We start from the raw sequence: 25,784 nt of genomic DNA, 5'->3' as shown, positions 1-25,784 counted from the left end.
AGGGCTTCTGTCCGTGTCAGGACAGGAGCTGTGGACGGGGCGAGGCCCACGTTGATTGAACCCAGGCTAAGGATTCCCTTCATCTTCCGCAGCCGGGAGGGGCCGGGGCAGGGCCTGGGGCCTGGGCAGCCTGCGGGAGGCCTGGGCACTGTCCCAGCAGAGATGGGGAAAGACCCCAGCCAGTCACTACATTTCTTTCACCATTGTAGACTGAGAGCGGTGGGCAAAACAGATCCTATAAAATTGACACCGCTTCCCAAACCAGGCCTCTTTTGCTTGGGATTTTCGTACGTTCCAAATGTGTCTTTTTCTCAGAGGACCCTCCTAAGAATATCTTATTCAAATATTCTGGTCAGGGGCTTGTCCTGTCTGCCCAGCACTGGGTCGATGGAGGAGACCAGAGACCCCACACAGAGAAGACAGGCAGCCTCGCACTTGTATGAAACATAACACGTGATTTAACTGACCCTGTGAAAATCTGGGAAAATCGCTCCTTTTTTCTCTTGAATTTTGAAGCTGCAAGATGTAGGTGTTGTTTCCTCTGATGCATTTATCATCATTGCTTACGGTTTCACTAAGTGAGTGCTTTTCGCGATCACAAACCCTGGTCCATCGTTTCTGTTCTTGGACTAACGGCCGTCTCCCATTTCGTTGTCTTCACAGGGTGAAAAGGGGAGTGTTGGGGAGCCAGGAGTAAAAGTAAGTGAAGCGGTTTCTCCTCGCCGGGGGCCCCCAGGTCCCGGCGTCCCCGTGTGGGGACACCTGAGAGCTCGCGGGGTCTAGTGACATTTGCCTGTTACTCCAAGCCACTGCCGCCTCTTTCCAGAAAAGAGTTTTAGACTGTCTCCCTCGTGCACCACAAACCCCAGCTGCTGAGCATTTCCTGGGTTTGGGAAGGGAACCTCAGTGGGCTCAGAGGGCAGGTGTGGGGCTTGAGGCCCCAAACAGTTTGGTGACGGCTTCCGTCGGGGTCCGGTGCGATGTTGCTCTGCCATCTGGTCCTTATCACACGTGCCCCGTAGCTTTATCACGCGTGCCCTGTAGTCCCAGCCCTCCCAGCGTCACCAGCTATGTGACAGGGCCGGTGGTGTCCTGGACTGACAACAATCCAGGCTGCCTGGCCGACTTCCTGTGACCCTGTGTTGCGCTGGGGTGGACTGGGGACCCCAGGAGGTGGGCTGGCCGGTCGGGGGGCTGGATCCCCCAGGGAAGTGTGACCGGCCAGCCGCCTGACATCTGTGTCCTCTCCTAGGGCATCTCCTTGAAGGGAGAAGAAGGAGTCATGGGTTTCTCGGGCCCGCGGGTAAGCCGTGCCTTCCATAACTGTGGTTTGTGTAGCTTTGTGTTGTAAGTAGACTGCGTTTTTCAGAGTAGTTTTGGGTTCCCTGTGAGGTTGGGGTAAAGATACAGAGATGTCCCATATGTTCTCTCAACCCCCACCTTACCCTGCCTCCCCCACTCCCCGCATCCCCACTGGAGTGGCCCCCAGGGACTGGTGTTGGAGCCGGTGCTCCTCCACTGGAGGAGGGTGGGAGCGGGACAGAGTCACGGCTTCTGTCCATGAGGCCAACTTAACCTGTGGGGACACCGTGTAGACTGGCTCCAGCCTGAGAACTTGACTCTTGTGTGCCGGAGAATCCAACAGAAGCGTCCCTAGCAGGACGGGGTGGGGCGCCGAGGAGTGTCTCCCCCAAGGAGATTCAGCATCTGTGGCCCCCCATGCCCAAGGGCACACCTCTCCTTCAGAGCGTGGCCTGAAGTGACACCTGCCCCTTCTGTCCTCCCTCTGTCAGCCAGAGCTTGGTCACCTGCCAAACCGAGTGACAGGTGAGCTGGGAAGCGTGGCCAGAGCAGAGAGAATGTGGCCTGGTGGTGACTCTCGAGGTGCCACTACCACTGAAAGGACACTTGCTATAATCCAAACATCGGGAGAGACCCCGAGAACGAGGGAGGGCAGGACTTGCTGCTTCTCTGCTGCATGAACCACACTGTCCTTAGCGACTTCTCCAGATCTCCTTTGGGGAAGATATGATGCGTTCCATGTGCGGGTCACTAAAATGTCTGCCTCCTTTAGGAGATAAAAACAATCCTCGGGTGACTTCACTGTCTCGTAGCCAAAGTATTTCACGTGAGCCCGAGTTGGTGCCGTGGCCTGGCCATGCCTTCCGGAAAGGGGCCGCGTGTTCTGAGCGGGCGCTCCTGTGTTCTCTTCCTCCCAGGGTGCTGCCGGCTTTGACGGCGAAAAAGGTTTCCCAGGACAGAAGGTAAGTTGGTGGCGGAAAATGCCGCCTGCTCCAGGGCGAACACGCCTTACAAGGGTCAAACACAATGAAGATCGTACTGTCCCGGGACGAGAGATCATCCCCCAGAAAGACACACTCCAGACCCTGCATTTACAGCAACACGGATCTTCCTTTCCCCCATATCATTCGTGATGCCCGAGTCAGACCCATCCTGTTTGCTCACCTTTAAAACCAGCGCGTTGGTCTGTCCTCTGGCGGCCTCCTCTATGTCGCCGGGTACCACTCCCAGGAGAGTTGCCGGCAGGGTGGCCAAGGGTCTACCTGCGTTTTTCATATGTTGATCTCACACATTTTGACACTGTGTCTTTAGTGATGACCCAATTTGTTATGTTTATTCTGTGTTCTGTGGACCAATTTTTGACAGTTTTTAAAAAGGAATTATTAGGTGAGAAATGTGTCACAAATCTGGGTCAGACTCAGGATGGTCTGAGCGCGCGGTCATATGGGAGCCTACACGTAGAAATAGTTCTCTCAATGAGCGACGGAATTCGGTTCCCCGTTTACCGCTGCTGGTGATTCGATCCCAGGTGTAGCCAGCCTCCTTCCCCCTGTGGATGCCAGCGCCTCCCCGCCAGCCCCCGCGAGGCAGCCACGGTCACGGTTCTGCTGACATCGTTTCAGAAGCCCGCGGGCACCGGGAGGGCGTGCCTCCGTCCCTGCGTGTAACTGCACGGGGCCGAGCACACATCTACCCCTGCCATCCGGCTCTCCCAGCCGCGCTCGGAGATGACTGCACATGAGCACGGATGTGTCCGCAGACTTCTGTGTGGCTTATGATGGGGCAGGACGAAGATGCTGTGTGTGTGCTCACGACCCCTCACCAGGCCTCCTACACCTCACCGTGTGCAGCCACCACACTGTCCACATGACGACGTGTGACTCTCGGGGCCATGGGCTCGCACATCCACCGTTAAGTCCTCACAGGAGCCTTTAAGACTCTTAAAACTTAGCTCAGCCTCCGAGTCAGGACTCCGCTGAATCCCGCTCCTGGCTCCTCGCAGGGTGGTGGCAGGACATCAGGAGAGCCAGAAGGACATGGGGCTCACCGGCGTCCCACAGGGGCTCCCCCTTGTCTGTCCAGGGACTGCAGAGGGACGGCCTTCCAGGCTCAGTTCTGACCTCGCCAGCTCTGGGCAGAGCCTGAGAACCCTCCGCACGGGCTCCGGCCGCTCCCAGTGGGACCGGCCTGGACTCCTTCCCGCAGCCTTGTCTGGTCCTCTCCTTCCCGCTCCTTTTACCCCAAACTCAGGCCAGGGCGCTGACACCGGGGTTTCCCTGAAGATATCTGTCTTCTTCTGACATGAGTAGCTGATAGGAGTGTTCCCAAGGGCAGCGTACCTGCAGGACAGCTTTCCAGGCTATGCCCAAGCAGAGGCCAGAAGGCCAACGTCCAGTGTTTGGATTCCAGTGATCAAGAGAAGGGACAGAGGACCAAGCAAACGTGAGCCTCTCTAAGTCGCCCACCTCCGCGCCCCCCACACACAGCCAAAGTTCTGTTGTTAATCCTTCCATTGCTGGCCATGTGCCAGCGAAGTGAAAATCATTATTTTTTTCCTACACCCAAAACTAACAAGTTCTAGGCTCTTAAAGATCAGTGGGACACACTTGCCCCTGGAACTCATTGTTTACATGAGACAAGATGCTCGGCAGACACCACCTGGGGCCTCTCGCTGCCGCGGCCAGATGTTGGGACCCAAGGCCCACAGCCTCCAGGGGAAGACGGGGACACTTCCGGCCGAGCGCGGCATCTCTCTGCTGAGACAGTTTATTCGACTGTGCAAATAGGAAATGCCAGGGACACGGATGGTGGAGTCACCTGCTGGTCAGACCGCCCAGCATCGCAGACGTGACTGCGGGCGTCTGGATGACAATGCGCCGTTATTCCTCACGGTCCGGTTCCTAGTCTGATCCCTAGATAATTCATCCTTGACCACACTCCCCTTGCTTCCCCCGCCCCTGCTGTCACGCCTGCACCTGAAAACACAGCGAGAACCCGTCAGAGGGTTGTCAGGACTCTCGGCGTCCCAGACGAGGGTCTCAGATGAGCATCGAGTGCGAATGTCCCCTTTACGCTGCTGAGTTACACCTGCTGCTCCGTCCCCTGCTGCTGGGAGCTCCCACGGAAGCTGCCAGAGCATTGTCTAGTCTCGGGAGGGAACCCCCGAGTGCTCTTCCGTCGTGCCCTTCCCAGTTTTCCGGGATAGCTGGTCCCCTCCCAACCACTGAGACACAGCTCGGAAGTGTTGGTGCTGTTTTGGCGAGAGCACGCCGTGTGGGGGCTGCTGCTCGGGGGTGACGTCCCAGCCGGCGGGTGACACCCGGCACACGGGGTGACAGGCACGTGGGAGTGTCCAGCTGTGTCCGGGCTGGATCATTCTGCTGGGGCACATGCGGCTCGGACCAAACGCCTCATCGCCGGCTCCGTTGCTGGCAAGCTCTTGTAGGATTCCCTGCCCTCTCGAGAGATGGCCTCAAACGAGATCCACACGGCATCGGAGACACCTGCCTTTACTTGTGCGTCTTCAGCAAAACCTAGTGTGGAAGGACGTCTGTCCCCATCAGAGGTGCCCTGGAAACCAACATCACCACCCTCCGTGTTCCTTCTAGAAGGAGGGCTCACCGCCCACATGCCCTGGCATTTCACAGGAATCCGGGAAATAATCAGTGTGGCCCTGGCGTCCCGAATGTGGGGCCTCACTGTACACAGCCGTTAGGAGAGGGGATGAATTTCTAGATTTTTTAGAAAACTTTACGTAGATCTCCAGCTACGATGCACACACGAGAGTAAGCATTCCCTTTCAGTAAATACTCAAGGGAATTAGAAAGGAGCACTTTGCTCTTGTTAATTGAAGACAGATTTCTGAATTAAGAGGTATTAGTGCTTCTGTTTGGTGTTAACGCAAAGTTTTCCAAGCCCATCTTGGAAGGTATTAATAGATGGTCAGTCACAAGGTCACGGACTGGGGCCTCTGGGCCTCCTGAAGGACGCGGCAGGAAGGACACAGCGGCCCTTGGGAACGGTTCCTGCTCTGGAGGTGAGCCTGAGCTCGGCGAAGCCCACAGATCTCGCGGCTACTCAGGAGGAAGGCCCGGGACCGAGGAGGGCGGCCGGTACCGCGAGGAGGAAACAGGCCGCTCCCACCACGGATGTGAGCAGCACCAACAGCAGGAAGGAAGCGTCACTGAGAGAGGAGGGAGGAGGAGGACGCTGTGACCAGCTGCGGCCCTCAGAGACCTCTCAGCCAAATGTCATGTTTGAAATTGGTTTGGATCCTGATTTAAACAAATCCACTCAAAAAAAAAAAAAAAAAACTGTGAGACTCAAATCAGGGAAAAGTGGGTCAGAGGTAATTTAGTGACTGGCGAGTGTTGTTGGACATAATAATGGGGTTGTGGCTACTTCTCCAAACCCTGTTAGAGGTACCAATAAGCACAGAGCATCTTTCTTGCAGGGGAGCAGAGGACCGGACGGTTATCAAGGCCCCAGCGGACCCACAGGACCCAAGGTGAGCTCAGTGTTCCTTTGGCTGGCGTCCAGATGCCCTGCCAATCACCCTGTTGGAGGAGGCGTCCCCCATCCCGTGTGACACGAGATAAACAAACATGCGACCCCAGCCTGGACAGATGGGACAGACACGGGTGTATTAGTCACACGTGTTGGGGCCCCGCGAGGCTGCGTGCCCCACAGGGGTGCATGGAAGTCACAGCCCAGGGCAGAGTGAACCAAACGGGCTGTGGGAGCAGACTTCCCGTTGACAAGAGGGTGGGGCATCCCCGGTCCCTGGGGGAGAACACGGTTACCTTGTGTGAATAATTCGTGGGCCGGCAGGGCGGAGAAACCCCGTCGGCTGAGGACCAGGTCGGGTGCCACTGGTCTGGTAACGGGGACCCAGCCGGGCGGGGGGGACTTCCCTTCTCGGGGAGGGGTCTATCTGCTGAGGACAGGGCAGTTCTGTGGTTAGGCCTTCAGGGCCCTGGGAGACTCAAGAAGGTTTGGGTCTTGCCCTCCAGCTGGAAGTAGATCGGGGTCTCATGGCATCACACCCTGCCCACCCTACAGGGGCACCCAGATGTAGTGACCAAGGATGGAGTCGTCTGACAGGATAGAGAGCAGTTGGCTGACCCCCTCTGGGGCTTGACAAGGATTTCCAAGTCAGATAGCACCCACTGCTTTGTTGCCTCTTGCTGCGTCCAGCTCGTGTCCGCAGGTGGCCTGGACCTCAGTTCCCCACGGCCCTGAGGAGATGGGGCCCCAGCCGGTGGCCCACAGTCAGCTCTAGTCCCTGCAAATTCGCAGAACGTTCCAGAATGCCACAAGGCGGGTCCCCCATTCTTCTGTTCTCCTCTTCTCTTCCTCCAGGGAGAAGCAGGCGACCGCGGCCCCCCAGGCCCCCCGGCCTACTTCCCTCACCCCTCCCTCGCTAAAGGTTCGTATGTCTGCATCTCACGGGCCCTCTCTTGTTCCAGACAGTCGTGAACTTGCCAGGAAGGTTTTCTAAGTAAAACAAAACAAAGCAAAGCAGAGAAGATGGTCAGAACATAACCTTTGGAGAACACGAGTCTCAGATTCAGCTCCCTTCCCTGATGGTGGTGTCTCAGACCCCATTTCCCGCTGCCGGAGAGAAAGCCCCGGCGCTCCCGCGGAGACCCCTAGGTTGGGAGAGTCCCTCATCCTACGTACCTCGTGCAGGCTCTGCTTTCCATCTGTAATGATGCCACGAGGAAACCCAGTCCTCCCCACCTCGGGCTTCATGGCAGCAGCCCCAGCACCGTCCCTCCTTTCCTCACGGGCACCAAGATGCTTCTGCCCCTGCTTGCCCGTCTGAAGCCCCAAACTGGCCACGGTCCATAATCTGTAAACAGCCACATCCTTCGAACCTTTCGAGGAATCCCCACGTATTTGCATATGACCAACTGCCCAGAAGATGTCCCCACTGTCCCGGTGGGGCCCTGAGTGTAAGTGAGCAGTTTTGCCCGTGTTGTGGCTAACGCCCATCTCGTTATTTTACTCAGCCTCCCAGACTGGCAGGATCGTACCAAAAATATTCTAATTCTGTGATACGAGCATTGATCTCAGAACCTTTTCGAATGTGAGTCCTTCTGGGTTAAAAGGAAAAACGCTTTCAGCACCCTCTGAAGACTTGTACATGTATGCACTTACGGGTAACTGACCGGTGCCCTATGGAGCACATGGGGGCAGCGATAATGGCTGTCGTGGTTCACTGCGACATCCCCAGTGTCTGGGGCAGTACTGGGCAGACAGTAGGTTACCTGAGCAGACTGAAAAGCGTAAGCACTACGTCCTACGCATCAGAAAGAGATTTTAAAGGCTGAGTGTTTTAAAATCAAGATGGTCTAATATTTTCGTCCTGCACTGAGCAGATCGGCTGGCTCCCAGCTGCATATGTCCGGGGGTCAAACACCCCCTCTCCTGCGTGGTGGGAACTTTGCATGTGTTTATCCAACATTGTTGAGAACATGGAGTAGGACAGGGCAGAGGACAGAGCCCGTGAGCCCCCGAGAGATGGCTCTCCAGGGCAGCACTGAGAGAAGAACACCTTGGCTCGCGGACACAAAGCTGGCTGCGTCTCCTCCATCCTTGCCAGTTAATACATCCCAGTATGAGTGTGTTAGGAATCCACGCTCAGCACCTCCCTGGACGGCTGGCACGCACCCTCTTCACTGTGGAGTCCGACGTGCCTGCCATGCCAGAAACCGCAGGGAAAGGAGTATGAGGTCCACTCACTATTAGTGGTTATGGCGAGATTGAAATATGGCCTTTGCAGGCTTCAGGAACACAATTTTTTTTTTTTTAATTAACATGGGCCATTTTTCAAAAACGTCACTGACCAAGAGCCCAGAATTCATCCACTTCCCGTTTTCACCAGCTCATGTTTCTAAAGCCGCGCTGGGAAGGCAATGGCGTTGAATGGGCTAGTTGGCAGGTGAGGGCTGCTGACCACGACAGGCTGAGTAATGAGCAGATCCCCTCGGGGAAGAGGGAAATAAACGTATCTTCGCAGAGTAGCTTTGCCGGAGCTTGTCAGGACCCCGAAGGCTGGGGAGGCTTGTATTTTTTCTTTCTCACGGTCGCAACGTGACCAAAACCATCCACCTTGCTCTTCTTCCAAACAAACGAGAGCATCTGTGGTTTCACTTGAGTTTTGTGAGCTCTTGGTCATTCCGGATGGCCAGCATCTACGCAGCGCTCACGGGGCCTGGGCGGGCATCTCAGCTGCTGTCATCGCACCTGTTGGTGGATGGACTTTTCCTAACCACCCCCCAAGATGGGGACCGATGTTAGCCCTGTCTTGCTGGTGGGGAAACTGAGGCACAGAACCTAAGTGACTTGCCCAAGATCTTGTGTGTAATGAGTGGAGGAGCAAGGGTCAGACCTAGGCAGATCTATTCTGAGTGTGGGCCCGTCTCGGTTGCAGGTGCCCGAGGTGACCCAGGATTCCCAGGGACCCATGGGGAACCAGGAAGCCGGGGTGAACCAGGAGACCCGGGCCCCCCGGGCCTCCGCGGCACATCAGTCAGAGATGAAGGTAACTGACCCCGTGGTATCAAACGTGTGCCCCGCCCCCAATGTCCACACAGGGCCCTGGCCCCTTCCTGACTGCTCAGCTTTGCCCTCGGCGCTCTCACAGACGAGGCTCAGCGGCTCCAAGCGGCCTGGGTGCAGGCATCCCGGGGAGCAGTCCATCTGCGACAGCAACCCCCAGGGGGCCGGGCTGTCGGCTGGCAGCGACGAGCGCGATGCTGTGGGCTGGCCGGGACGAGCGTGGGCAGCTGTCGGACCTCGTGGCCTGGGTCACGACTCACAGCATCATCTGGGGCTCTTCTGAGGTTGAAACAGGGTGATGAAATCCTCCAGTAGCGTCCACCCTTACGTCACTGACTAGATGTAGACCCACGATCCCAGGGGCCCACGGGGGACGGGCGCTGACACAGATGCTCCGTGTGTGAATCTCATGCTGCTGGTGGTCGCTGTTGGATTTTCAGATGAGAAGAGAGGCTTACCGGGTGAAATGGGCCCCAAAGGCTTCATAGGAGACCCCGGCGTCCCCGCACTGTACCCCGGCCCGCCGGGCACTGATGGAAGGCCAGGACTCCAGGGACCCCCAGGGCCTGCCGGACCGCCGGGACCAGATGGTAAGTGGAAGGAAACTCGGGTTCCAGCAGAGCAGCCTGGCCCGTGCCAGAGGCTTACAGGTTTCTGTGCTACATAATTCCATGAACCAATGCAGTAGGCACTGCCCTGGGGTGTGGCAGGCGCCCTGGGCTGCAGACAGAACAGCCAGTGATGAGGGAAGCGGCTGGGTGCCCGCAGGCCCGTGGGCGTTACCCAGTGGGGTGCGGCCGCCTCTGGCTCCAGGGAGGTCAGCCGTGCGGGGGAACAACTGAGCAGCGCGGTCTGGAAGCAGGTGCGAGCTGGAAGCTCTCGGCCGGTTTGTGTTTCGTTCCAAAGTCACCTTCTTCCAGGGTGGAGGCCTCCTGCCTCAACTTGTAGCCTCTCTCCTCCGTCTTACCCACGATCTGGGGCAGACTTGACGGTCCGCCTTCTCAGCCCGCACACGGTCAAGGCTGCCCCCGACGGCAGTCGACGGAAGAGGGGGCTGCGTTCCTCCAATGAGACGTGGCCGCTGTTGGCCAAGGCCAAGAGGCAAGACTCGCAGCGTCTATAAAGCAGACAAGCCTGAGCTTAGGGGCCCTGTGCTGCCTCAGGGCAGCACCGAATCCTGGGGCAGAGTGGCTTTCCGGGTCCCCGTGTCCCCATGGCTCCTCGTTCCATGGAGAATGCTCCAAGGAGGCAGGGAGACGTGCCATCTGTCTTTGAGCTTTGCCTCAAAAGCAGTTATCTTTTCGGCTGCCAGGTTTAAAGGGTGGTTTCAGACCTTGTAAAAGCTGCTAAAGGGAACATCTCCTCCCAAGAGCTGGAAGAAACGCGGCTGTGGGAGAAAACGTGAGGTCACAGTTTCTTTCTCTGTGATGCGTCCGCGGTTTATCAGCCTCTCTTTGAAATATTTGACTTTAAATTCCCTGGTTTTCTCCTCCCGCCCCCATGATCTCTGAGCTTCTTCTCTCCAGGCAGGGAGAACAGCAGGTCGCTGACAGACAGTGCTTGATCTCGGGTACAGGTCAGGCTCGGGTCTGTGCCTTGGTTGGTCCCGGCCGTCCCTTTGCCCTCTCTGGAGGAAAGCTGCTAGGACTGGTAGGAGCGTCTGTGCACACACGGCTTTCGTTAAAAAATCATCAGCCCCTTCTCTGATACCATTTCGTGTTCTCTGGTAAATGTCGAAGTTACCATGCTTCCGCCATTCCAATTTTCCTTCAACTGCAAAGCCAGATTCGCACATTCTTCTGGAAATTTTTAGGTGCGGATAATTCCCTGGAATTTGCCAAAGAGTTTGAACAGTGTTATCTTTAATGTATTTTTATCCCGGAAGTAATATTTATTACTGTGACATCAGTGATAAGGGCCAAGGGCTTTCTGGGAGCGTTATGTTTCCTGAGTAAATGTTATCTGCTAAGTGTTCCCTTTGGCAAAAGGACGGGGTGTGTTTAAAGTTTTTAAAAGCATGAAAATTTGCCTCTATAAGGGAGTGTGATCGAAGGCTGACCTTGTCATTATTCCAGTAACTAAATTCCGTTTTACTAAAGGTACAAACACCATTTTGCTTTGTAAATCTTGCTTAGGAAGTCTGTGATTTACTAATGTAGGTTTTCTGTAAACAAATTAGTTTCTTGTGCATGTTTTATCCTTAAAATGCACGGAACAGTATCCAATAAATTTTATCAACCTACGATATGAAAAGCATACAACTTAAGTTCTCCTTGAAATATTTCTTTTACCCCGTGAGACACATGGTTTTCAAATCACTTTTTCTTTTTTTTTAAGCAGTCTCTTGTACAAAAAGTAGCCAACCGTAATGGCCTTTTAAAACATTTTTGTGCATAGTCAGAATTTAATACCAGTGACCTTGATTCCCACACAGTTCTTCAACTTTTCCCCTGGAATGAAATTCTTGGATTCCTTTCTTGTTAACGGCACTCCGTCCTGTTTTATGTGTTTCTGCTAATGAAAACCAGCACATTTTCATTTCTGCAGTTCCCACAGAACCGAACTACGAGTCAGTTTTCTTTCTGAGCCAAACATTTTTCTTGCTCGTGGTTCTCGCTGAGTTCATGGAACCAGGTGTCGGGGCAGTTCCAGTGTTTTCTAGAATAGTTCAGATTTCTGCCAGCTTTGTTACGGCCCTTGGCCTCTTCCAGAAAAGCGTGTTACAGACGTCTGAGAGGTGCTCTGCTGCCCTGAAGGTGGAATTACGAGCTTATCAGAAACCCAGAAAAGAGGGAGGACGCACCGCGGGATGGCCGTGGGGTTCGCCGGCGGGGACCGGCTCTGTGCCAGACTTAAACCCCGCATCCCCAAGACACCATGACAGAGTGCCTCCCTGTCTGCTGTACTTCTCACAACATCCAGACGGTGTGGAGGTGTAAAATAAAGCCCACAAGGTCCTCCGAGGCCTGAGCGCCCTTGACGTGGTCGCCAGGGACCCGGGTGCACGTCCCAGGGGTGCCATCCTGCTCCACGGGGGGATGCAGCCCACCCCTTCCTCGAGGGCCTTCCATGACGCCCCTCTGTCCTCCCCCTCCTAGCTCATGGCCATTCTTCTGGAGGGGCTTTTGTTGCCCCCACCTTGTCCCTCCTGCACCGCTGGGGAGATGAGAGTCCCTCGAAGTTCACTCTCGGACCCTTGTCTCTGTGCCCTCCACTTGGCTGGACCATGCGGCTTCTCCAGCTGAAGCCCAGACTCAGCCCAGCTCTCCCTGTGTCTCCGGCCCAGGCCTGCACTGGGCCCCAGACTCGCTCAGACAGTCGGCCTGTCCCGTGGCCACCCTGCCTGTCTCACAGACGTCTCAGAGCTTCATGCGTCCAACTGAACTCTGGGTCTCCTGCTGCCCAGGCCCCCAACCCGACCTGCCCTGGACGGGGCCTCGCCCCTCCCCACAGACCCGGGAGCTCAGGCCACAACCCCGGGCGTCCCGCAGACACCTCACTTGCTGGCAACCGGGACGCCTCTGCCTCTTGGCTCCGTCCACTGCCCTCTGCTCACCGCCCGCCCTCCCCGAAGCCAGCACTGCACTGCCGTGCACCTGCCGGGTAGACCATGTACCGTGTAGCCCACTCACGACCGGCCTCTCCTCCTTCTCTCTCTGCTCGACTCTCCGCAGGGGGCAGGCGGGGGGCAGGTAGATCTCTAACCTGCGCGTTCCTGCCACTCCCCTCCTCAGAACTCGTGAGGGCACCTGGGTGCCTCAGCCAGTTAAACCTCTGACTTGTGATCTCAGCTTCCGGTGGTGATCTCAGGGTTGTGAGTTCAAGCCCGACGTGGAGCCTACTTTAAAAAAACAACTCTGCCCTTGGGATCAAATGCACACCCCTGGCATGGCCCCTTCACCTCCCCTCTGATGCCCAGCTTCCCCCCACCTCAGGGGCTCCCGGACACACTCCTGCTGTCTCTGGCGCCGTCCTCGGTGCCCACCCTCAGCCGCTCTCTCTTCCTTCCCAGGTCCGAGGCTCTGGTCCTAGAAAGGACTTTCCTCGGCCCCCACTTGAAAAGGGCTTTCTCCGCTGCTGTCTGAAAGCCCCGCTCGCACAGCCCGGGCCGTCCTTGAGATTCCGGCTGGTTCGTTTAGGATTATGTGCCTGCCCCACCCCCACCCGACCTGTTAGCACCACGAGGGTCCGCGGTGTCGCCTCCAGTGTTCCATGTATGTGGCTCCGGGCGCACCGCAGGGCCAGCCCAGGGCTGGACGTGTTGGACACACCCATGCATGAAGGACGGATTCCGTCTTCGGTGTGCCGTGAGGCCAAACAGCGTGGGACAGGAGGACCCGCCACCTTACTTAGGAGCGTCCGGACTGAGCTCCAAGTCTGGTGTCGCTTCTCCAAGCCGAGAGCAAATGCCCTTAAAATCAGTGTTTGCTCCCCTCCCAGCTCCCTTGGTGGCCTCTTTCTTGCCGCCCCCCAGGTACCACGGGGTGGGGAGGACAGCAGGTGTTTCAGGGCGTTGGGGGTTCTTGGTCTGGCGCTGTGAGCACGCGGGGTTTGTCGGTGAGGACAGGCTCTGGGGGACATTCCCATCCTTCCCCATCAGCACTGGTTCCTGGGGCGCGATGCCCTGTCCCCGCCACGAGGTGGCGCTGCTGTTGAGAAACCGCGGAGCGATGCGCTGGCTTGGGCTGCCCGTATCCCTGCTCAGAATTCTGGGAGGCTGGAGACGCGGCAGGACCTCTGGGGGGCCTGACCCCGGACACTGGGGTTGAGGGTCTGGAAGGGGGTTGAGAGTGCTGGAGTCAGAGGGTCCCAAGTCGTCTGCATTCACCATGCAGACCCACGCGTGCACCTGCTCCGGGGGACCCCCTTAGGGAACCGAGGTCATTTCCATATCTTGGTTTGTTTGGGATTTTTGTCTTTTGGGGAGCCCCAGGTGGTGTGGGTCTTGGAATAGGAGTCTTCAGGACATACATAAAACATGTGGTGGATTTCAGAGAAATAGCGTAAAGATGTCCTGTGTCCCTCCATCTGTGAATGCCTGTAGACTTTTCGTGGACAAGAAAATCACTTTTTTTAATTATTATAAAAGAACGTGTTTAATATTCAGTGTTTCAAAATATATGGAAGGCTAAAAACAAGAAAGTACAATTAGTTAAAAAAAATCTTAAGAAACTAAAAAAAAAATTGTTTTTAAATAGAGTAAGATACGTGGCTGAAACATGACAACATTTCCTTGGACTCCAAGAGAGGTTTTCACAGCAAAGGTTTTTACGTCTCACCTTCAGAAGGAAGACTGCAGTCATAGGTTCTTGCTTCTCCTCCCATCCCCGGGGACTATCCTGGAATGGAGCTGTGTTCTCTGTTCGGGAACCCGCGCAGTGACCCTTCCAGCCCTGGGTGCAGGGAGAGGTGGGGTCTCGGTGCAGCACTCATGGGCCCTCCCTGTGGGTTTTCTCCTTAGGTTTCCTTTTCGGCCTTAAAGGAACAGAAGGGAAGGTGGGCTACCCTGGGCCTTCTGGCTTCCCTGGGGCTCGTGGACAGAAAGGATGGAAAGGTAAGGAATGTCGCATCGGGAATGCCGGAGGAAGGGTGGGGAAACCACTCCTTTGTCCCATGGTGTTACCTTGGGGCGCCCAGCCCTGATGTGACCCTCCTTTCTCCCATCTCTGTCATCCCTTCATCACTGAACCTTCTGGGGGTCCAGAGCCCAGGAGGGATGGAAAAGAGGAGCAGTGATGTCTCGGGCTAAAACTGATGATTCTTCTAAGTGCTCAGCTCAAAGTCAGTGTCACAAGCCCTGCAGACGGTTCCAGAAAATGGTCATCACAGCTTATCCTCCCCACCTCCCTGAGTTAGGGACTAATCACCAATGGGGACAGGACGAAGCAGGGTGTCTAGCACTTGCCCCAGTTGGTGGGAGCGGTGCGGTCAAACAAGCAGAAGAAGGGAGTTCCTAGTAAAGAAATACATTGCCTTTCTGGAGAAGGGCCAGCCCTGGTGGCCCTGAGCAACATGCCCTGACTTTGTGGCACATGGGGGATATGTGGGTATGTGGGCACCCCGCGATGGACGGGGCCAACCATAGGAATCAGACGCCATGGAAAGTTGTATACCCCTCGTCCCGTGAGCCACCTCCTGTCACCTGTGCCACCAGCAGTGGTTCCCGGGGCCCCACCACAGCAAAACAGAGAAGGGAGGATGAGTGTTTCCACCCTCCCACCCAGGGTCTTGGCCTCTGAGCCATGGCTCCAGCCAGGCACCCTCTCCAGGGCTCCCCTTTTACCCCAGACCCTGGAACGCTGTCTCCCCCAGCCCCAGGCCCAGGAGGCTCTGCTCTCAGCCACACACACACACACACACACACACATACTCCTCTGTAAACAGCGTGTTGTTCAGCTAATCTTGGGGAGACAGGGCAGGACTGCGTATCCCAAGGAATGACTCTTGCTCCTCATCTCGGAAACAGTCCCCACCGGGCATGGTAGCAGACAAGGTCCCGGAGCGCCTCCTCGCCGCTCCAGCCCCCGCTGCCCTGGACTTCTGCCGCCCCGCACAGATGGGAAGGGTGTCTAGCACACGCCCCACAAGGAAATAACGAGACTTTCTCTCTGCCTCACGCTGCAGGTGATGCTGGGGACTGTAAGTGTGCGGAGGGCGATCAGTTCATCAGGGGACTCCCGGGGTTCCCAGGACCCAAGGGCCTTCCCGGCATCAATGGAGAGCCAGGAATGAAAGGGAGCCAAGGAGACCCCGGCCAGCACGGCATCCCCGGGTTCCCCGGGTTCAAGGTGAGACCCCGGTTCTAGGGAAGCTGATGGGACGTCCTTGACAGCTTCTGTTTGAGGTGAACATAGACCCAGACCAGTGAGCCTCACGTGCCCCACGCCCCATTCAGAAAGCCCACGTGCTCCAGAAGGAACTCGAGAACGTGTCCTGCTGAGAAGGGAAACGGCACGGCCACCGTGGGAAATGGTTTGAGGTTTCCCCGGAAAGTCAGAGGCAGAGTTACCGCGAGCCCCGGGAGGCCCACCCCTGGGAACCCCGGAGGGTACGAAACACACGTCCACACAGAAACCGTACACAGAAGTTCCAAGCCTGTTGCTGATAGAAGCCGAAAAGTAGAGACGATGGAAACGTCCATCAGCTAGCAAACGGCTAAGGAAAGGCAGCGTCCCCACATGGTGGAATGTCACTCAGCCCCAGGAAGGACAGGAGCTCGGGTACCCGCTACAGCGGGGGGAGCCCAGAAATGCCGAGTGGGAGGAGCCCATCCCAGAAGAACAGACATCACGTGATGCCGTTCACAGGAAGAGTCCAGGACGGGCATCTCCAGAGACAGAAGGCAGATGGGGACCTCCAGGGGCTGATGGGGGGGACGGGCAGTGAGTGTCGTGGCTGAGGGGTCTCCCTGGGGGCAGGGAGGAAACTGTTCTGCGATTAGATTAGCCATGATTACACAGTCTTGTGAAAATACTGAAAAAACACCAGATTATATGCTTCAAAATGGTGAATTGTATGGAAAACAAAACAAAACACCTCGCATCCTGAATGTAAACATCTCACGGAATGTTCACCTTTTGAAATGTAGTAAGACCTGGTGCAGCGTTGAAATCCCCTAACGGGATAAGAAGTGAGGCCTCCAGGTTAACCGTGAGTTTCCAGGAAGGCAGGGACGTCCCTGCCCGTGGGTTCCGCGCGTGTATCACTGAGCAGACTTCGTTCCACGCCTGCGAAAAGAGCGTCTGTAGGTCTTCCTGCGGTGACAGGTTTTAACCGAAGATTTCAAAGCCGGTTTCAGATAAAGGCAAAGAAAATAGGCTTTGTTATTTATTCATTTATTTGTTTTACTTAAAAAGATAGCTGCACGAGATTTATAAAGTTTTCGGTTTACTTACCCAGCAATAGAGGAAAAATTGCTCGGGACCCAGGGCCAAGGGCAGTTAAAGCGATCTGGCTCCGTGACCCGGTGCAGGGGGGACGGGCGGCCCCACCTGGTGCTGGGGAGGGGTTCGCTCCCAACAGGTCTGCGGCTCGGGAGCTCTGCAGGGGCAACGAGTTCCAAAGCACAGTCCGCTCCAGGCCTGCACGGTCACTCAGAACACAGACGGTTTATCCGACCGAAAACAGTAGGCGTGACGTCGTATCCTGGCTTAAAAATGATACTGTCCCCAGCTCCTGGCCGTCTTCATGCGTAGATGCGTAGGTAGTCAGAGAGCAAACTTGCGAGGGCAAAACTGGCGGGATCTTTGGTTGCTTACAAAATGATCAGCTCTTTCCTAGAAGCCAAAGGGACCCCATTTTGCGCACCCGGAATGTCTGGAACCTTCCCCCTACTGTAGGGCGCCCTCGCCCACGGCATTTTTGTTTGAGGACCTCTGACATTGTGTTTGCCGTCTCGCATTTCATTTTATGTTCATGGGTCCAGCGACCCTGCAGCAGCAGGAATGCCTGTGATGATTTTCCTGTTTTTTGACAATCGTACCGATAGAGTCTGGGAGAGCGTGTGAAGTCAGGAGTCAGTCGGTAAAGGGGCCCCTCTGTTGCTCCGTTGGCCCGGCCCCTGCATACTGAGCGCTGACTGCTACGTGTTCTCCCGGACATGGGAAGAATGTGGCCCTTTTCTGCCAAGAACTAAATCAATAAATCAAGTAAGTGTTGGATTTTTCAGGACATTCCGTTTAATTAGAGCGACACGAAGATCTCCCGTGTTCTTGCAAATGACAACCAAGATTTGCCAGAAATGAGCACACACAGAGTAACAGCCTGACCTCTCGTCTCTGCTCCTCGGAAGACCTCTGCTAGGTTTCACGACCGAGACCCGAGCGTTCCTGCACTCGGCTTGTCTCTAAAGTGCGACGCTTTCCTCCAGCCTTAACTTCGGTCAGGAAGACAGGCTGTCCGCAAAGGACTCCGTTGCTGTCAGTCCTGAACAGACACAAGTTTCCTTCGTGCCTGGGAGGCTTCGTACCTGCTGGAGTCTCAGTGACATCATTAGGAATCAGCAACCTTGTGTTTGTCTGAGGCTGTTGCTTCTCAGAAGGTCACGAGTATGTGAATCCCTGGGAGCTGGTTGAAATGCAGATTCTGGTTCCGAGCCGGGTCTGGCCCAAAGTCCCGTGTTTCTGACGGGCTCCCGGGGCGCCGATGCAGCTGGTCCACAGACCACACTGGGACCAGCGAGGTTCTGGTCTCCACGACGCAGCCGCGTATGGCTACTTCCATTACGTTTTGATTATTTGAAGTTTAAAAGTCAGTCTCACCGGCCGCCTTCTCGTGCTCACTGACCGCCCGTGGTTGGTGGCCACCGAAGCGGACAGCCGGGGACGGGATATTCTCCCAAGGCAGAAAGGTGTTTGGGGCAGCGCTGGGCTTGGTGACGGGTGAGGGCTCCAAGTCGTGTACAGTGAAACTCGTCATCTTCCCAGGTGTCCTTAATAGAATGAGAGAGGAAGACCTTGTGTGCTTGTCTCCACAGGGCGCACCTGGCCACGTGGGACCTCCCGGGCCCAAAGGGCTGAAGGGGGACTCCCGAGCAGTCACCACCAAAGGTCAGTCTCTGGGGGCTGCGGTTCCTGGACCCACAGTCCTCCTGCGGCCGCTCTCGCCCGCGTGGCCTCACCCTGCAAACCCTCTCCCAGGTGAGCGGGGACAGCCAGGGGTCCCAGGTGTGCCGGGGCTGAAAGGTGACGACGGTGTCCCCGGGCGCGATGGGCTGGATGGATTCCCAGGCCTCCCAGGCCCTCCGGTGAGTAGCGCAACCGGGACAGAGAGTGGGCCTGGTGCTGCCCAGGCCCTGAGTGGTCTCGGCCTTCATCCCGCGCTGAATCCAACCAGCGCGGCCTGGGCTGTTGGAATGACCCCAGGCCTGTTGGTGAGGAAACAGGGAGGGGGGCTGGACATATGCCCCGAGGGCACACGTGAAGTTTAGAGTGAGCAGAGAGTCCCCTGCTGGAGCCCAGAATGGGCGTCTGGGACGGAGCCCCCGGCGGAACCCGCTGCAGGCTCTCCCCAGGCTCCGGTGGCCTTGGTGTCCCTGGGCTCGTAGACGGCTGTCCTCCGCCCATGTCTTCACAACGTCTGCCCCCCGTGTGTGCTGTCTTTGTGTGCGCGTCCCCCGTCTGTGGGACACCAACCTCCCCTTACCCTGATAGCCCTCGCGGACCCCGTTTCCAGAGCAGCCACATTCTCGGGCCGGGGTCAGGACCCCAGCATCTTACAGGGAACACGGATCCCCGCACCAGCTTGTCGGCCTTACTCCCAGGCCAAGCCGCTCTGCTCCACGCCGCTCGTGCCCGCCACGGCACCAGCCGGCTCTCAGAGCCCTCCTCCCGGCCCTTGGAAAACATCCGGATTCTCCAGAACCTCGTACTGCTGTTTTAATGACGACCCTGAAAACCGTTTCCACAAAGAGTTCACATGGCACAACCGTCTGAGCGTGACTTTGGTCCCAGTGGGTCCCGGTCTGCCCCCACTGACCTCAGCCCCCTTTTACTGCCCCATCGCTGCCCTCCTTCTGCACCTGCTGGGCACGTCCATGCACAGGGAGCCCCCACGTCTGCAATCCTGCCGTGTCTCCTCACTGCAGTGAGCACGATGCTCTTTCTGGTCCAAATCAAAGACTTCTTTCCTTCAACAATGGATCGTCCCTGTGAATGGCGGCCGCGTCCCGGTGCCCGACCACAGCAGCAGAACACGTGTTCCCACTCCCATTGACCAAACCCGTGCCTAACTGCTCCCACAGAACCTTCTGCGCACGAAGGTCTGGGCCGAGGGGACCCCAGGGTCTTGGGGAGGGCACAGGAAACAGACTGTGTGCCTCCCGGACTGTCTCCGTCTGTGTCCCCAGGATTGACCTAAAACCTGATTCCTGTGCTTGGTCAGGCCCTGACAGCAGGTGGCTGTTAACACCCGCCGTCCTTCTGCCCTGTGTCCGTCACGCGCACTCGGTGGAGCGGGAAAGAGAACTGGGGTGGGGCAGCCTTTGAGGGTTACGTGGATTTTAAGAGAGAAACCGAATTTTCACACAGGGCGATGGCATCAAAGGCCCCCCAGGGGACTCAGGTTACCCAGGAGTACCGGGCACTAAGGGCGCTGCAGGAGACAGGGGCCCCCAAGGACTGGGCCTCCCTGGCCCCAAAGGCGAGCGTGGTTTCCCCGGAGACGCCGGATTACCCGGACCACCAGGCTTTCCCGGTCCCCCTGGCCCCCCCGGCACCCCCGGACAAATAGGTATGAAGGAGCCCCTCTTTGATCATTCTGTCACGAGACACTGGCCCCACCTGTCCTTTGGCAATGTGTGACCTCCCCAGGGCTCCCGTGGGGACGCGTGTCACGCTGTCACTTCTTGGCATGTTCAAATGACCCTGACTGCGGAGCCTCCAGGCCCCCAGATTCTGGTCACACAGGGATGGGCTCTCCCTCGGGTGCTGGGGCGCGGGGCTCTGCGCAGACGCTCAGCCGTGGGGCCCGGCTCCCCCGCCAGCCCGGACTCCCCCGGCGCGCACCCACAGGGGGTCCCAGCCGCCTCATCTCTACGTGTGTCTTGTTCCCAGACTGTGACACAGGTGTGAAAAGGCCCATCGGAGGTGACGGACAGGAGACCTTGCAGCCAGGTACGGTCACGGAGACCGGGGCGCTCTGGGACACATGGGAACGTTGGGTTTATAAGCTACGCGACCCATCGCGATGGCTGTGGGCGCCCGCGGCGAGTGTGGAGCTGCAGGAGGAAATGCGGACCGTGCCAGGCTTGGGGCGGGCGTACCCTCCACGGCGGCTGCTCGTCAAAGGCCGGGCAAGCGTGATAACGCATCGCGCCCCAGGTTCCCACCGACAGGAAGCAGCAGCCCCCCGCGTGGCGAGAACTCAGCGTCGTCACGCTACGGTCTGTGCGTGGGGATTGCTTGAGGAGGGGTCCGATCCCTGCCAGCAGAGAGCTGGGTCGAGCACTGAGTACTGCTGGGAAGAACCGGGGCTGGTGGACAAGAGGGGAACATGTGACCCCGAGCCGAGGCCCAGATGTGGCAGAAGGGACAGGAGAGACCCTGCTGGGGGCTGAGCCGCCCCGCCTCGAGGGTGTACTGAGGGACCCCCATGGGAAGCCACGATGAGTCCGGGGCACGAGGGGTCAGGATTTTGAAGGGGTCCGTGCAGACGGTAGGGTGCTCCGAGACCGTGTGGACGCGGCAGGGCGCTTGCGGTAAGGGTGCAGGGCGGGCACTGCGGAGCCTTCAGTGAGCTGGTGGGAGGCCCCCAAACGGGAGACCCTGCAGGCCGGAGCCTGTGGCCCCCCAACCCCCACATTCTTCATCCTGACGGCCTGGCCGGGCCACTGTGCACCCCGGGGACCCCAGGGCAGTGGAGGCCAGATCCCAGGCACATAGACGGAGCCCCACATGAAGACCTGCAAGGGTCTCTCTCAGAGGCCAGATGACAGAACACCCCCCCGGGGTGCCCCTGCCCCTGCCGCCCCGACCGACTGCAAGTGGCTGCAGCAGGTTCCATGTTTGGCGGCTCACGGCAGCTCAGCGCCGTGGCTGATTCTGGAGGGATTGAGAGTCACAAAGGAGAGGTCGAAGTTCCTTAGGCGGCCGCGAGCCGCCTCCTGCGACTGGGGACATCTCCAGAGGAGAGCCGGGCGGTGCCGCTGGCAGACTGGGACGGCCCCGGACTGCCCGGTCGGGCCCCGGCGACGGCCCTCAGCGTGCGGGTAACATCGCCAGCGCGGTGCCCGGCCGACTTGACGGGACTGACTTCACGGGCACGGACGTCACTACACAAAAAAATCGGGCCTTTCTTTACGCTGGAATGAGATTCATCAAATCATTAAAGGACTGTCATAAAACAGTAGCTGGTTCTGCCGGAGCCGCTTCTGCCCGTGGCAACACGCAAAGCCGCGAGAGTGGGCGTGACAGGCCGCCCCGCTCAGCCCCGTTCCTGCCCCTTCCCAGGTTGCGCCGGAGGCCCTGAGGGATCGCCAGGCCTGCCTGGACCCCCAGGCCCCACAGGTAAGCCGGAGGCCTCTCCCGCTTCTCCGTGTCCTCGCCGTCTCACTGTTCCTCTCGGCTCCTCTTCCTGCTGCCCTGCCCTCCTCCGTGCACGTGGACGTCACTTAGTCCCGCGACCGCGATGTGCTACCGCAGACCGTGGTCACACATGTAGGGAAGCGGCATTTGCTCCTCACGTGGAAGATGCGTGAAAACCGACACCTCACTCAGCCCTGGGCTGGAAGAGAGGGTTCCTGCCGCACAGAGTTTCACCTCTGCGGGCGCCCAGGCGTCAGCGGGCATCCATGGGTGGGGGTCGGTGGGGTTTGCGATGGGCGTGGCCAGCTGTCAGAGGTGCCCTCCCGGCTGACATCCCCCAGCTTGTTGTTTCGGAGGGTCCCAAGGACCACATAAGTCCCACAGACTTGCTGCTGGGGTTTGCTCTTGGGCCTCTGACGTGTGTCATGCTTTCTCTGGGTTATTTAGGGGCCAAGGGCCTCCAAGGGACACCGGGACTCTCGGGAGCAGACGGACCACCAGGGCTCAAGGGTCTCCCCGGAGACCCAGGCCGTGAAGGATTCCCAGGACCCCCAGGTAAGGCAGGGTCGGACCCCCACACAGCCCCATAGGTTTGGGAGAGGACCACGTGGGACGTGGGTGCCCCAGCTCTTTTGTCTTTGGACACTTAGAAACTGCCAACACGTACTTGATGACAATTCTCGAGTTTTCCATCACTATTCTGCTGACCCCTTCGGCTCCTGCAAGAAAAGAGACGGGGTGCAGGACTGTTTTCGCTGGTTGATAAGGAATGTTTCGAGGGCAAAGCAGTGGTGTCCTCTTCTGAGACTGTCCCCAGAGGCACGAGGCCCTCGGGTCGTCGACTCCACTCTGCTGGTCACTCCACAGACAGCCCACGAGGGCGCCCGAGCCCTGCACAGGCTACTGGCCCGCACACTCTGGATTAGGGACATTCGGGCCCAAGAAGGAGATGGTTCTAGAGGTTTTCTGCACTGGAGCGATGTTGTGGGGCTGGGCCAGATGTCGGAGTGGGAGAGGACGCTGTGGGCCCCAGTGGGAGCCTGGGCAAGCCTTGAGCTGAGACCCCTGACTGCACACTTGCTGTTTGCAGCCCCTTTCTGGTACCTCCCTCGGCCCGTCACGATGCTAACCTCCAGTTATGGGGACGACCCATGTTTCCTTCCAGGGTTCGTGGGGCCCCGAGGATCCAAAGGTACAGCGGGCCTTCCTGGTGCGGACGGTCTCCCGGGTCCCACTGGTCTGCCGGGCCCCGTCGGGCCCCCAGGGGACAGGGGCCTGCCCGGAGAAGTTCTGGGAGCCCAACCTGGGCCCCGAGGAGATGCTGGAGTGCCTGGACAGCCTGGCCTGAGAGGCCCTCCGGGAGAGAGGGGCCCACCTGGATTCAGGGGTAAGTCTTTGCGGCAGGAGGGGCACGGGGAGCCCAATCACGGCCCTGTGGTGTCCGAGGGGGTTTGCTAAAGCCCACAGGCCGTGTGGAATGTATGTTGCTTTTTCTTCCCCACACACAGTACCGTATCCCTTTAGAATGCTCTAGGACAGTAATTGTCCTCGGGTTTACATTCCCCAGCCAGGATGGGCTGCCGTCTGAGACGCTGACACCTACAGACTAACGACGCTCGTCCTCTGTTCCCAGGCGGGGAGTGAGCCGGGGCTGGGGGCCGGGCTTCCGTGGAGCGTGGGCTGCTGGTGGGAAGGGAGGCGGCGGTGTGAGGAGGGCTGGGTGGACGACAAGCGACGGAGCGCGGCTGCGCGGGCCGGTGTGACACGGGCGAGGGAGACACTCCCCAGCCCACAGCACCTCCGTGTACACGTGAGGACTAGTCGGACGCGTGCACGGGGCGTCCGGTGGCTCTGTGAAGCTGGCGTGTGCAGAACTGGCCTCAGAACCCCACAGGCCCACGGTCGGTGGGACACGGGAAGTCACTGAAGGGCTCACATTGGTGTTCGGGGCCACGTGCCCTGGAGACCACCGACCACTGGTGTTCCTGATCAGATACGGAGATGCGGGGAGAGCCGTGACTTTACGGCTGTCTGTGCCGGCTCCCGAGCCCGGGAAGGAAGGGGGCTTCCTCTATGGGGCAGGAAGAGGGTGTCCCGTCTTCCCAGAGCCATCGGGCATCCAGACACTCAGGCGAGGGATGCCTGGTTCTCAACAGGCAGGTGAAGTCACCGGGCTCAGGAGCCCCAGTGGGGTTTCGGGCGAGCCTGTCTGTTTTAAGGCCTGAGGCTGGGGCAGGGGAAGGGGCACAGGGCAGGGAGTTCCCACGTTCATCACATCCCCACTGTTGGCTAAACTGGAGAACCCCTGCGCGGGTGCCGGGCTTCACCAAGCGACACGCAGGGGGGAGGCCTGAAGAATGGAGGGAGGAGCCTGGGAGGGCCAGAGTGCACGCACACGGGCTCACACTCGTGCACACACGTGATCGTGCACGCACAGGCTCCTGCACACACGTCCACATGCTTACACACACGTGCCTGCTTGGGGACACAGACACCCACATGCGTGCCCACACACTCGCTCTCACACACGATCACGGCCACACTCATCCTCTTACACATCATGCAGGGACGGGCCCGCGGGCGAAGTCGTGCACAGGCGGGGGGGGACCCACTGCTGGGACGGCCGGGTCTGTGCTTGCCCACGTGGCGCCCCCCAGGCGGTTTCAGAGTGGTGGGTGTCACCCGGTGGAGGCTGCCCGGCTGGCACACGGGCAGACCGGCACAGTGCACGGCAGCCTCCCAGGTGGCTGTTGGAAGGAGCAGCAGGCGTGTGTCCCCAACAATGTCCACTGCTCTCCAGCTGCACAAACCCCCTCAGGGTTTGGATTTTGGATGGATTTTGTAGACGTAACTGCTTCCCGCAGACTTCACAATGTTTGAGCACAAGGACCAAGGGCCCAGCTTGAAGTCCGGGCCTGCAGCAGTTTCCTGCCCTCCGTGTCCCCTCAGCGACCTGCTTACGTACACGTACTGTTTAGTAAAAGTTCTGACTTCAGGGCATCGAAGCTTCGAGAACCGGTTTCCGCGAGGGTCCCACCCGCCTGGGCAGTGGCAACGTGGACGGGGGGCTTGCTCGGCCACATGGGCCTGGCGCAGGGACGCCCGGGTGCCGCCTGGGTGCAGGAAGAGAGCAGGGGCCCAGGTCCACGAGTTACGGGTATTTTGCTGAAGGAAGCAGATTCTTTGTAGGTGTTCCTTTTTCGGCAGATGTTCTAGAAATGGAAATGGGCTTAAAATATTGGGCTCTGATGATGAGCTCTGAGGCCACGGAAGTCCCGCAGTCAGTGCAGCATCCTTCTTGCAGCCTGACCCGCCCACTCCCCGCTCCAGGGATGGAGACGCCCAGAAACCGTGCTCGGACGTACAGACCCGACAGCCTCTGCCCCCGTGAGCCCCGTCAGCTCACCAGCCTGGAGGGCTGTTGGCGGTGATGCCTTCTGCCCACCGTCATGGGGGAACAGCAGGGGCCCGACTCCCCATTCAGACCTGGCTGTCTCCAGCACGGCCTGCCGTGCAGAACCGTCAGCCCCCGAGCTCTACGCTGTTAACCCAGAGGGGAAGCTGGGCCAGAGCAGCACGCTCACTTCCCGGAGCAGGACTGGAGAACGTGAGGACACGTGCCTGTGCATCTCGGAGAACATCTCGGCGGAATTCTGCTTCAAATCTGCTTCCTCTCTTTGCAGACCTATCTGCCCTATTCCGTCCGCACATCGGACACCTGGGACACACGCCAGCACGGCGCGTTCGCGGTTGGTCCAACACTGTCTTGGATCAACTGTCCACTGTTGGTCCCTTTTGTTCATGCGCCTCCCCTCGTCCACCGACCTGTCCACCCTCCACGCGGGGCAGCCTGCATGTGCCTTAGTCGTGGGCTTGATGAGCATCTGTGCCGGG

At 58.2% G+C, this 25,784-nt stretch overlaps 1 protein-coding gene across 1 annotated transcript in view; it reads left to right on the top strand.

Moving 5' to 3' along the window:
* The window catches only part of COL4A2 (collagen type IV alpha 2 chain), a 155,876-nt gene that overhangs the window by 111,160 nt on the left and 18,932 nt on the right, over positions 1-25,784 (top strand). Inside the window, 16 exon segments of the mRNA XM_032881048.1 lie at positions 664-699; positions 1,253-1,303; positions 2,220-2,264; positions 5,756-5,809; positions 6,664-6,730; positions 8,741-8,851; positions 9,309-9,458; positions 14,330-14,422; positions 15,493-15,656; positions 18,344-18,416; positions 18,507-18,613; positions 19,896-20,097; positions 20,421-20,480; positions 21,816-21,872; positions 22,338-22,445; positions 23,056-23,277. Of these exon segments, the coding sequence (XP_032736939.1) occupies positions 664-699; positions 1,253-1,303; positions 2,220-2,264; positions 5,756-5,809; positions 6,664-6,730; positions 8,741-8,851; positions 9,309-9,458; positions 14,330-14,422; positions 15,493-15,656; positions 18,344-18,416; positions 18,507-18,613; positions 19,896-20,097; positions 20,421-20,480; positions 21,816-21,872; positions 22,338-22,445; positions 23,056-23,277 (1,600 nt within the window).

Source organism: Lontra canadensis, unplaced genomic scaffold, assembly GCF_010015895.1.
Source record: "Lontra canadensis isolate GAN:19392208 unplaced genomic scaffold, GSC_riverotter_1.0 scaffold73, whole genome shotgun sequence".
Taxonomy (NCBI): Eukaryota; Metazoa; Chordata; class Mammalia; order Carnivora; family Mustelidae; genus Lontra; species Lontra canadensis.
This window is presented reverse-complemented; position numbering and strand designations above follow the sequence as displayed.